General features: G+C 50.1%; 1 protein-coding gene across 1 annotated transcript in view; it reads left to right on the plus strand.

The window, feature by feature from the left end:
- Window positions 1-12,459, plus strand: part of mical2b (microtubule associated monooxygenase, calponin and LIM domain containing 2b) — a gene marked incomplete at both ends in the record, with an annotated part of 52,565 nt that overhangs the window by 26,894 nt on the left and 13,212 nt on the right. The window contains 8 exons of the mRNA XM_080544647.1: window positions 1,655-1,804; window positions 2,055-2,321; window positions 3,746-3,856; window positions 4,644-4,649; window positions 6,202-6,294; window positions 8,351-8,537; window positions 8,856-8,932; window positions 9,645-9,969. Of these exons, the coding sequence (XP_080400773.1) occupies window positions 1,655-1,804; window positions 2,055-2,321; window positions 3,746-3,856; window positions 4,644-4,649; window positions 6,202-6,294; window positions 8,351-8,537; window positions 8,856-8,932; window positions 9,645-9,969 (1,216 nt within the window). The remainder of the gene's footprint in view (window positions 1-1,654; window positions 1,805-2,054; window positions 2,322-3,745; window positions 3,857-4,643; window positions 4,650-6,201; window positions 6,295-8,350; window positions 8,538-8,855; window positions 8,933-9,644; window positions 9,970-12,459) is intronic.

The following is a 12,459-nucleotide window of genomic DNA, read 5'->3' on the forward strand; positions in this document are numbered from 1 at the left end:
TGCAGACAGTGTACAAAACGACCTCCTGAACCAATGGTTGTTGTGGTTGGCACACTGTGGTTATACACACGCTCACACACACACACTCACACACACACACACACACTCACACATACACACACAGTGTACAAAACAACCCCCTGAACCAATGCTGGTTGTGGTTGGCACAATGTGGTTACACACACGCACGCACACACACACACACACACTTTTTCGTCCCCTCCTCAGAGCTCAGACACAGAGGTCGTGTTGTGGCGGTTCCTGTGCTTCCTGTTGGCAGCGCTCTGCCGTCTCAGCAGTGCTTGGGCTCAGAGGTCAGGGGTCAGGCTAGGGGTTCAGCTAATCCTGGCGTGGCGGTGTTGCCAGCACAGATGAGCCCTGGGAGCTGCGGAGGGGAACGTGTTTTTCCTCCGCTCCGCGCCTGTCCTCAGAGGGCCTGGTGGAGAGGAGAATGAACCCGGTACACTCTCTCTGGTTCAGGAAATGTGCTGCTCAGGCAATCAAGAACAACTGCAAGTAGCCTTGAGAACCCATGGTTCTCCAGCCTAATGGCCCTGAGGGAATCTCCTGTTTCCATAGCGTGAGGTGGCTAGATGTACAAGTACACCCCCTGGACATGACGCTGGAATGTCACAGGGTCAGGGTCTTACCCCCCAATCCGACCCTTAATGCTGAGTGCCAAGCAGGGAGGCATCGGGTAGCATTTCTTTATAGTCTTTGGTACGACTCGGCCGGGGATCGAACTCACGACCTCCCAATCTCAGGGCGGACTCTCTAACCGCAAGGCCACTGGGGTGGTAAGAAAAGAAAAACTGTAAGCTTCACTTAATTACGGTGTGTAATGGCCACCGTCCAGACCTACTGGGGCGTCGGTGTTGGTCAAGGTTTGATAACAGTACATCAGGTTTGATGTCTTTGTCACCGAATCCAATGTCTTCACTGCTTTTACATGGCCGGTGGAGTAGAACCCAGGGGAGGCTGGTGGAGGTAGAACACCAGGGGAGGCTGGTGGAGGTAAAACCCAGGGGAGGCTGGTGGAGGTAGAAATCGGAGGACTGCGTGCTCATTGAAATACACGGAACGGAAAGGAGGAATGTCGTTCCTCCACACACGCGTTTCATACCGTTCCGCGTTCCATTCCGCGCATTACAATGAGCCCTCCCCTCGAGGCCTCCGTTGTCTACCGCCTCCCCCTGACCAGAGCCTTTAAATCCACCTCCCCTTGCTGCTGGTCCTCTGTCATAATCCTGTCTGAATACAAGCCTTTGTGTGGTAACACCATAAGTTGTGACCACCCCCTCCTCCCCTCCTCCTCCCCTCCTCTCTTCCTCCCTCCCCTCTCTCTCCTCCACCCTCTCCTCCTCTCCTCCAACCCCTCCCCTCCTCTCCTCCCCCTCCTGCCCTCCACCCCTCCTCTCCTCCCCCTCCTCTACCCCCCCTCCTCCTGAGCAGTTATTAGCTAGGTTAGGGGGGGGGGGGTTGTTGGCGACATTAATCAGACCTCCCTCTGATAGGGACACATTTATTGAAGCACTGGGGAATTTCACTGCACTTCTTTTCCCTCTTCCAATGTCCTGCTCATATACATCTCTCCTTCCTTCCTTCCTTCCTTCTCTCCTTCCTTCCTTCCTGATCTGTCTGTCCGGTCCGTCAGTCTGACGATGACTCGGAGTCAGACTCAGACCCTGATGATGCGACCTCCCCTTCCACCCCCTCCGCGGACGCCCCTGAGAACCCTCGCTTTGCCAAGCCCAAGGACACGCCCCCTCCCCCCCCTCCTCCCCCCTCCCGCCCCAAATGGCAGGTACTGTCCGTTCTCCTCACCCGTGTGTGCGTGTGTGTGTGTGTGCGTGTGTGCGTGTGTGTGTGTGTGTGCGTGCGTGAGTGTGTGCATTTTGGGGGGTGAATTAAGTCACAGTTTAGGGAACGTTGACAATTTGGGTGACTTTATTCGGTAAAGTCGGTGCTGAATGGGTTAAAAGCCTTCACGCATACTGCCCTGTGTGTGTGTGTGTGTGTGTGTCTGCGTGCGCGTGTGTGTGTGTGTTCCTCAGCCGTCCGTCTATCTGAGGCTGTTAGAAGACCCTACCACGGTGGTCCCACCCAGCCCACACATCACCATCCCCACTTCCCCCAGAAGCCCCTCTCCATTGGACGATCAGTTTCCTCCCCCTCCCCCCCGCCCTCGGCTTCGCCCCCCGCCACCCCCCCGCACACCGAGCCCCGACGCTTCAGAATACTCGGCCTACCCCTCGCCTGATAGGCCCTCTACTCTGGGACTGTCAGGGCCCACCCTGGGGCTGGAGGACAGAGTAGTCCAGGTGACCTGAGACCTGCCTGCCTGCTTTCCTGTCTGTCTGCCTGCCTGTCTGCCTTCCTGTCTGTCTGTCTGCCTGCCTGTCTGTCTGCCTTCCTGTCTGTCTGCCTGCCTGTCTGTCTGCCTTCCTGTCTGTCTGCCTGCCTGTCTGTCTGCCTGCCTGCTTTCCTGTCTGTCTGCCTGTCTGCCTGCCTGCCTGTCTGTCTGCCTTCCTGTCTGTCTGTCTGCCTGCCTGCCTGCCTGCCTTCCTGTCTGTCTGCCTTCCTGTCTGTCTGCCTGCCTGTCTGTCTGCCTGCCTGCCTGTCTGTGTGCGTGTCTGTCTGTCTGTCGGTCTGTGTGTGTGTGTCTGTCTGTCTGCCTGTCAGTTTTTTGTCTCTTTGACTCTCTGTCTGCCTGCCTGTCTGCCTGCCTGCCTGCCTGCCTGCCTGCCTGCCTGCCTGCCTGCCTGTCTGCCTGTCTGCCTGTCTGTCTGTGTGTGTGTGTGTGTGTGTTCATCTGTTTGTTTGTCTGTCTGTCTGCCTGCCTGCCTGTCTGTCTGCCTGTCTGTGTGTTCATCTGTCTGCCTGTCTGTCTGCCTGCCTGCCTGCCTGTCTGTCTGCCTGCCTGCCTGTCTGTCTGTCTGTGTATGTGTCTGTCTCTCTCTGTCTGTCTATTTTTTGTCTCTTTGACTGTCTGTCTGTGTCTGTCTGCCTGCCTGCCTATCTGTCCGTCTGTCCATCCGTGTGGACACACTGGCTCAGTTCCAATATCCAAAATTCTATAACTAGCATGAAAGTGTGGCTACTGGAACATGACCACTGTGTTGTGTTATTGTCTGGAAATAGAATAGAGTCATTTGCCTGTTCGTCACAGTAAAACTCTACAGAGACACCATTGTTCCAAAGGTACAAGCTGCCAAACAGTGTAGTGTTTAAATATCCCACACCATCAGGTGTGACCATTTTTTGTTAGTTTGGGTAAATGGGGTTTATTGTTTGATGTATTTGGATATTCTCTTTCTAACTTTCCTTTCCTTCCCTGTTCTGTCCTCTCCTCTCCTCTCCTCTCCTCTCCTCTCCTCTCCTGCCCTGCCCTGTCCTGTCCTTTCCTTCCCTGTCCTCTCCTCTCCTCTCCTCTCCTCTCCTCTCCTCTCCTCTCCTCTCCTCTCCTCTCCTCTCCTCTCCTCTCCTCTCCTCTCCTCTCCTCTCCTCTCCTGTCCTGTCCTGTCCTGTCCTCTCCTCTCCTCTCCTCTCCTCTCCTCTCCTCTCCTCTCCTGTCCTCTCCTCTCCTCTCCTCTCCTCTCCTCTTCTCTTCTCTCCTCTCCTCCTGTCCTGTCCTGTCCTGTCCTGTCCTGTCCTCTCCTCTCCTCTCCTCTCCTCTCCTGCCCTGTCCTGTCCTCTCCTCTCCTCTCCTCTCCTCTCCTGTCCTGTCCCTGGTGGTGTTCTCCAGAGGAAGCCTCAGAGCTTGTCCACTAGGGAGTTTAACAGGAAGAGCATCAGGGAGAGGGCTGTGCTCCTGTGCAACATGTTCCCTGGCCCCAAGACTCCTCAGACTCCTCAGGTGAACGTCTGGGTCAACTGTCTGGTTACCTGTCTGCCTAACCGTGTGTGTGTGTGTGTGTGTGTGTGTGTGTGTGTGTGTGTGTGTGTGTGTGTGTGTGCGGCCCTAAGAGTGAGGTGAATGTGTGGTGCTGCTGACCTATACCTGCCTGTCTAACCCCAACTGAGTGTGTGTGTGTGTGTGCACGTATTTGAGCACTAGCGACACAGGTCTGTCACCTTTTGACTGTGGAAGCCGTTTTTGCGAAGGTCGTTCACAGGCTTGCTGCCTCCCTCTCTGTCTCTGTGTGCGTGTTCTATTGTGCATGCATAATCTTCTGCAAATCTTCTGCTGCCTCCCTCTCTGTCTCTGTGTACGTGTTCTATTGTGCATGCATAACTCTTCTGCATATCTTCTGCATGCTGGTCGTCATGACTGGGAAGAGCAGGGATGGATGTCTGGATCTTTTATTCTCCGTATCCTTCCTCTGCAGACGGATCTCTCCACCTCTTCCACCTCTCCTCCTCCCTCTCTTCCTAAAAGCTATCCTGCCCCTCCCTCGTCCCCTCCCTCCTCTCCTTCTCTCCCTAAAATCTCTCCTCCCTCTCCCCCCTCTCCTCCCTCTCTCCCTAAAAGCTCTCCTTCCCCTCCCTCTCCCCCTCCTCCTCCCTCTCTCCCTAAAAGCTCTCCTCCTCCCATCCACCCTGTCCCAGAGCCTGCTGCTCTCTCCTGCTTCTCCTCTCCTCCCTCTCTCCCTAAAACCTCTCCCCCTCCCTCTTCTCCTCCTTCCCCCTCTCCTGTCCTCCAGGACAAGGTAACAGCATCTACCTCGGCCCAGAGACACACACAGATATACATCCATACATTATAATCTAGATTTACATTTTTTAAAAGGTGACATTTGGTAGATGCTATTATCCAAAGCGACTTATTTCAGACAAATGTTCTTGTTGTAAGTGAATCATCTATCCATCAGTCGTCATCAGAAAAACATCTATGCTCGGACCAGGTGCCATTGGCAGTCACAATGCTGCCAATTATTATTAAACCTCTCCCCGAGGTCTTCCAGGTGATGTCACTGTTCATATATGAAGAATGTACACCTGTATTATCTTAAACAAGCAGTTACTGGTGACGATGATGGAATGTTCTGACGGAATGTTAGTTAGTTAGAATGCCCTGAATGTTCTGACGTTCTCTGACAGGTCGGAATGAGCAGCATTCTGACGACGTTTGTTATTGTTCTTAGTGCAATGGAGGTAGCGCTGACTCCAGTACGATGATTCGAAAGCCAATCAGTCGATCTGAAAGTTGTGACGCTGAACCCTTAAAGTCCTCCGATCAGGTATCTCTGTCTGCCCCTAACCCTCGTCCTGGTTGACTCACCCTTCACCAGGTCATCCATACATGCATGACTGTGGTACAGTCAAATCCTTTTAAAAGTTAGCCTCCCAAACACGTTTATATCTTATGCAGTTGTTGTTGTTGTTGTTGTTGTTGTTGTTGTTGATGATGGAAGATGCTACATGAATTATGCCATAGGCCTACATTATGGTGGTGGGTTCTGATGAATGTTAGAGTTTGATTTATTAGGATCTCCATTAGCTGATGCTGATGCTAACCATTCTATGACAGTTGGGGAAGAGGAGCGTTCTGACAGTGTTTGTTATTGGTTGTAGTGCAATGGAACTAGCGCTGAGTCCAGTAAGATGATTCGAAAGCCTATCGCTCGATCTCAAAGTTATCAACCTGAATCCACCAAACAGGTATCAGTGAATCGCTCTAGAGATGAGCTTTGAATCTCTTCCTGGCATGAATGTCTCTGTTTTTCAACATCCTCTGTCATCTTGTACACTCTTGTTCTGTCTGACTCTTTCCTTTTCCATCTCCCTCTGCCTGTCTGTCTTTCTGTCTGTCTCTGTCTGTCTGTCTCTGCCTGTCTGTCTGCCTGCCTGCCTGCCTGTCTGTCTGTCTGTCTGCCTGTCTGTCTGTCTCTGCCTGTCTGTCTGCCTGCCTGCCTGTCTGTCTGTCTCTCTCTCTGTCTGTCTCTCTGCCTGTCTGTCTACCTGCCTGGCTGTCTGTCTCTCTGCCTGTCTGTCTGCCTCTCTGTCTCCCTCTGCCTGCCTGCCTGTCTGTGTCTGTCTGTCTGTCTATCTGTCTATCTCTCTGTTTGTCTCTCTGCCTGTCTATCTCTCTGTTTGTCTCTCTGTTTGTCTCTCTGCCTGTCTCTCTGTCTGTCTCTCTGCCTGCCTGTCTGTCTCTCTCTCTCTCTCTCTGCCTGTCTGCCTGCCTGTCTGCCTGCCTGTCTGTCTGTCTGTCTGTCTCTCTGTCTCCTCCCCCTCCCTGTGGGTGATGGGGTGTGTCAGCGGACCGTGGGGAAGGTGTCGTCAGTGATAGGTGCTAGGGCCCAGACCCTGGCCATCCTGTATGAGACAGACCACAGGCCCAACGCCTCGCCGGTAAGCAGGCATGCAACCAGTCGAATCCCCTAGCGGTAAAATGAATCACAAGACTGTGTGTGTGTGTCATGGGTACACAGTATGAAAGATCTGAGGTCTATATCTGTCTATTAAGCCTACAGTACTACCTCAAGGTTTCCAGCATCAGGAGTTTTTGCAACACATTGAGCAACACACACCACCATCTGTTATGAGTTGAAGAGGGGGGGGACTGTTTTACAGTACAAATGGGACCTCTGGACACGAGTCTGTCGGTAGTGTTCTGTGTGAATGCGCCTGGGGGGTGTACGGGGGGGGTCACACAGCAGTGAGATTATAGTTAATGAGACCACCTCTGTTCATGCGGGTGTCTGTCCACACAGAGTCGACCTATGACCCCAAGGTGCCCAACGGCTGCAGCGGTAAACCCTAGTCTGCTTTGTCTGTCACTCTGACAGCAAAGCAAACAGCCACAATGCTAGCTGCTTTGTGACTGGAGCCTTGTGACACTAAGTTACAGTACTTCCCTTCATCTCTGAAGTTACTGTACACTGTTAAAGGGATACTTCACTCTTTTATTTTACACCTAGTAGTCAGATGGTCCTTCTAGTCGGAAGGTTCCTTAAAGGAGAAACTGTAATCCACTGTTTAGAGTTGTTTCAATAGCCACTGCTAAATGTATCTGACGTTAGCCAACGCTAACAAAAGATTAATGGGTGTGAATGGGATCCAAGAGACAAAGTTCAACATTTGTGGCCAAAGCAAACCAAACAAGCTTTCTGACTACGTTGGTAGTAACTTGGAGGTGTTTTGTCCCAAAATGTTGAACTTTGTATCTTGATCCCTTTCACATCCATAGATTGTTTTGTTAGTGGAGGATTATAGTTTTTTCCTGAACCATGGACTCCTTTCAGGATTTTTTTTTTTTTTTTTTCTTCATTTAACCAGGAATAAAACTCATTGAGATTTAAAAAATATCTTTTACCAGAGCGTCCTGGCCAAGACAGGCAACAGCACAACTACAGGGTTACATAACATAAAACAAACATGAAGCAGTTTAAAATAAAAACGAGGACAATTTACAGAACCATCATCATTCAAAACATTTGCAGCCAGATGTGCTTGAAGCCATGTCACTTAAGAGAGCGTTTTAAAAGCAGCCAGAGAGACCAGCTCCAGAAGGTTCAGGTAGAGAGACCAGCTCCCGAAGGTTCAGGTAGTTTTGCAGCTATTTCCAGGCGGAGGAAACAGCATACCTGAAAGCCCTTTTTCCCAGTTCAGGCAGTCAATGGAGGGACAGTCAATAGGAACAGATCCTGTGAGCAAAGCCCATAGTTGCATAGTTGATAAAGAACCGTCTGCCTAGAAGGTGTAAAAAAAGTATTAAAAAAAAGTATATATATATAATATATTTTTTTTTAAATTATATATATAAATCTCTTTAAACTTAGTTTCTGCTCTGCTATGGTTCCGAGAGTTGTTGATGTTTTATATTTTTCTGATCGCACCTCTTTGTTGGACAAATGAGTCACTCATATCACTCATCATTGGACTATGATGTTACTCAACTGCTATATTCAGAGATGACCAATGACAGGAGGAGGACAGTTGGGACCCGTGAACCAACGGGGTCGATCTTGGATATACAGTATGACTGTTGACGTTTGATTGCGTTCTACTAATCTAGTAGTCTACTGTAGATTACCGCACTTGGCGCTGATGTTAATCCTAATGGTTTTCTAATGGAAGATTCAGATGACGTCACCCTAATCCCACTGCTTGTCACAGTGTGCACATCATGTTGTCATGGTGACACTTCTGGTTCATAGAGCACTGTACTCACGTGTTGCTTTTCGTCACGCTGTTTTTGCCCCGATAGCGTATGGCTAGCCTGTGTTTCCATGGAGACAACACTGTAACGGATACCATACGCTTACCGTACATTACCTCATAACCCATAATTCCTCATCACTAACTGTGTGTGTCTGTTTGTCTCTGTGTGTCTGTGCCTGTGTCTGTGTGTGTCTGTGTCTCTGCATGTGTGTCCGTCCGTGCGTGTGTCTGTCCGTCCTGCCAGGGCGTGGTGAAGAGGGAGTTCCCCCAGAGCCTGGGAGGAAGTGACACGTGCCACTTCTGCGCGCGGCGCGTCTACGTGATGGAGCGTCTCAGCGCAGAGGGGTTCTTCTTCCACAGGGAGTGTTTCCGCTGCCACGTCTGCAGCTGCACGCTGCGCCTGGGGGGCCACGCCTTCGACTCACACGAGGGTGGGTGGGGGGGGTGGGGGTGTGTGTGTGTGTGTGTGTGTGTGTGTGTGTGAGTGAATCCAGGTGCGTGCGTGCGTGTGCGTGTGCGTGTGTGTGTGTGTGTGTGTGTGTGTGTGTGTGTGTGTGTGTGTGAGTGAATCCAGGTGTGTGCGTGTGTGTGTGTGTGTGTGTGTGTGTGTGTGTATCCAGGTGTGAGTGTGAGTGTGTGTGTGTGAGTGAATCCAGGTGTGTGTGTGTGTGTGAGAGACTACCAGAGACTACTGTATTGTATGTATCATGTATGGATGTTGTGTGTGTGTGTGTGTGTGTTTTTTACAGGCAAGTTCTTCTGCAAGCTGCACTACTCCCAGCGCAGGCCCAGCTTCGGCGCACACAGCAAGTTCACCAGGAGAACAGTAAGCTGCTTTCTATTGTGAACACTCACAGACACACGCACACACACACACCCTCACACACACACACACACACACACACACACACACACTCCCACTCTCACACACACACTCCCACTCTCACACACACACTCCCACTCTCACACACACTCTCACACACTCTCTCACACACTCTCTCACACACTCTCTCACACAGACACTCAATCTCACAGACACACACACACACTCACACACACACTCTCACATTCAAACACATTCTCACACACACACACACACACTTACACGTCATTGTCATCCCTTTTATGTATGTGTCACTGCATTTTGATAATAAAAAAAGCATCTCTATTGTCTCTTTATGGATATCCTACACTGTTCTAGATCAACAACCAACCACGTACATATTTTGAATTCTTGTGAACATTCTCAACATCTAATTGGGACTAGTTTTCTTTATCCAGACTTTGCCTATACATTACTGTCATGCAATGTGACATAATGGCTGCGTTTGCGTTGCGTTTCGCTCTGAGAGCGCCAGTGCACGCACACACTGGGTTCAACGTCATAAAAGCGACCAAGTCATTTGATTGGACAAGAGGCATTCCATGAGTGCTGATCAAATTTCCAGAGCGAATTTACGAACGCAGCCAATGTCCGGGTTTGGTATATTAAAGGTTCAGTCTGTGATTTTCCGTGTCTGTCCGTCCGTCCCCTCCAGGACCAGGGTGTGAGGTCATCATCGCCCGACGGCGGCACCCGCTACTCTGCCACGGACTCTCTCCAGAGCCAGCCCCCAGGTACCCTGTCTTCTGTCCTTAGGAGGGGTCTGTCCGCTGGCCGGGCCCTGTGTGGCACGCCCCTCCGGCTGGCCCGCTGGGCCCGGGGGGTGGCCGGGGAGGCCTGGCGCCACCTGGTGGCCGGGGAGGAGGACTACGTCTTCCTGTACGAGCTGCTGAGCCTGGGCCTGCCTCTGCTGAGTGTGCTGCACGAGGTCCTGGGACAGATGTACCTGGAGGCTGAGGGGGAGAGGGGGGGGGCAGGGGGTTGGGGGAGAGGTGGCGTAGGGGGGTGAGGGGGAGGGGGGAGAGAGGTTGTCTAGAGGGGAGGGAGAGGGCCAGGCTGGGGTTTGGGGCGGGGCGGGGGCTGGGCCTGCCCTTACGGAGCATGTTGCACGTTCAAAGCAGATGGTTTGTAGCTTGTGTGACAAGCCTTGAAGTTGTTTTTTTGCACAGACTGTATGCTGTAACACGGGACAACACTGTGTTAGTTAGCGAACATGCTTTAATGTGCAGTCAACAACATTGCCTTTGTCTTTTAATAATATTACAGTATTATGCTGTTTTGAGTTCAGAGTTGCACTGACTCAACAGTTTATCGTCACATTGTTTTATGGTACTTTAGCGTTGCAAGAAGAGAAACTTTTTATTCATGACTCTTGATGATTCTTCCCCTTTTTCCTTGTTTTCCATTCCATTTTCCATTCCTCCATTGTGTCCTTATTTCCACTTCACTTACATACCTGTAGTCTGTTTCAAGTTTCCAATACTGCAACCTCTGATTGGCTGAAAAAATCCTGGCCCCCCCGGCAGCAAGGTGGTCACTTAACCACCTTGCTGGTCCGCTTTGGGTCACATGATCAATAGGGTTGCTCTTTGCATTGGCTGCCTCTGTGACTGTAGCCCCTCCTCCTAACACAGGATTAACCAATCGTTCATGTTGAGAATGCAGAAGCATGGGTTCCTATGTATGGCAGGGAGGGTGGCGGTCTGACCTACCGTGCGCCCGCCTGGCGCCGTTGGGTTTGTAGTGAGCGTCCCTCAGGGTCGGTAAGTGTGCCTGACTTACGTTTTGACAACGCCGCCTCCATCATCCTCCCAGCTAACCCCCCTCCGACTAACAGACATTGATTTGCCGCCTCCCCCCCCCCCCCCCCCCCTCCTCCTCCTCCAACCCGCTAACTTCCCTAACAGTGTTGGGCAATATTACTTAGTAGAGTAATATATTAGTTATTACATATTACTCCTTAGGAAAGTAATATCCTTATATTACTTATTACTTGGAATCAAGAGTAATAATATTACTTTACTTTTATTACTTTCCCCCTTTCCACCCGCAAAAATATGTTTGCCCCGCACAAAGTTTGCAACGGAGATTAATATTTTTGTCATCCTTGACAGACACAAAGTCAAAATAGTGTTGATACTTCCAGCCGTGGAAAGTAAATGTACGCTGTTCATCATCATCCGCCATGGTTTGATTTGTTTTGAGAAACGCCGCTACGCTGTCAGTTGTCAACACACTAGGCTACGTCATAAATGTGTGCAGGCTGCGGCACGTTCTAAAAGGAACAGATCTATAAGCTACTATGCACCTCAGCGCAGTGTGCTGATAGCTTGTATAGCTGTTCTATCTTTGCACGCAACAACCCCGGTACTATACATGAATTATACGTTTAACAGCCATTGTAACGGGTAACGAGGCCCTTATTTGGCGGAGTAACGAGGTATAATATTACTTTTTCGCAGAGTAGTCTCGTTATATTACTCGTTACTGGGTAAAGTAATAATATTACAGTAATATATTACTTAGTAACTCGTTACTGCCCAACACTGTTCCCTAACGCACGGCGTGTCATACACTAGGAGTTTCCGGATGCCTCCGAGGTGTGTCCGCATCAGGGGAGGCTGGTAGGAGGTAGGAATCGGAGGACGGGCTCATTGTAATGCATGGGCGAACGCGAATGGTATTTGTCATTCCTCATTCCGTTCCGTGTATTACAATGAGCCCGTCCTCCGATTTCTACCTGCCTCTCTCTGGTCAGCGTAGCATGCTGTGTACCTTAACCTCCATCAACCTCCAACCCTCCGATCCATTCTGCTGGTAACGTCCATCTTTCTCCACGTCTGTGTGCGTACGTCCCTCTGTGATTCTCTGTTCCAGAAGGTTCTTCTTCCTCCTCCTCCTCCTCCTCCTCCTCTTCGTACGTCTCTGAACCCCTCACGAGAGCTCTGTCCTGCCCTTCCTAACGCACACACACACCCTGATGTGGGTCTAAAGTCTCTTAATCAGAAGACCCCCCCCCCCCCCACCTAGTTCTCAAGTTTCGTCCCAGATTTCTATTTTTGTTGAAATGTGTTTACAAAAGAGTTTCACTTGCTACAGTGCCTTGTTATTTTTCCACAGTGAAATGAACTGTTAATTTTGCTTAATTTATGATATTTAAAGCTGTAAGTTAAAAAAATAAATTGATTTTGATTACATAACTTACTCGCTTCCTCATTATTTTGGCTAAATTTAACAGCTATTATTATTATTATTAGTAGTAGTAGTAGTATTATGATTATTTATGGATTTTTAAAGGTTGTAGATTAGCTATCAATGGTTGTCAGAGCATACCATGGTTGATTCATTGCAATGACGACTTCAAACCATCTCACAGCTTTCGAATTAACAGCAGAATTAACAATTTAACTACAAAAGCCTTGACTAAAGCTAACTGTCCACCAGCTGAATGAAGCCATCACTGGTCTCAC

This window comes from Nansenia antarctica (assembly GCF_963989245.1).
Source record: "Nansenia antarctica genome assembly, chromosome: 14".
NCBI lineage: Eukaryota > Metazoa > Chordata > Actinopteri > Argentiniformes > Microstomatidae > Nansenia > Nansenia antarctica.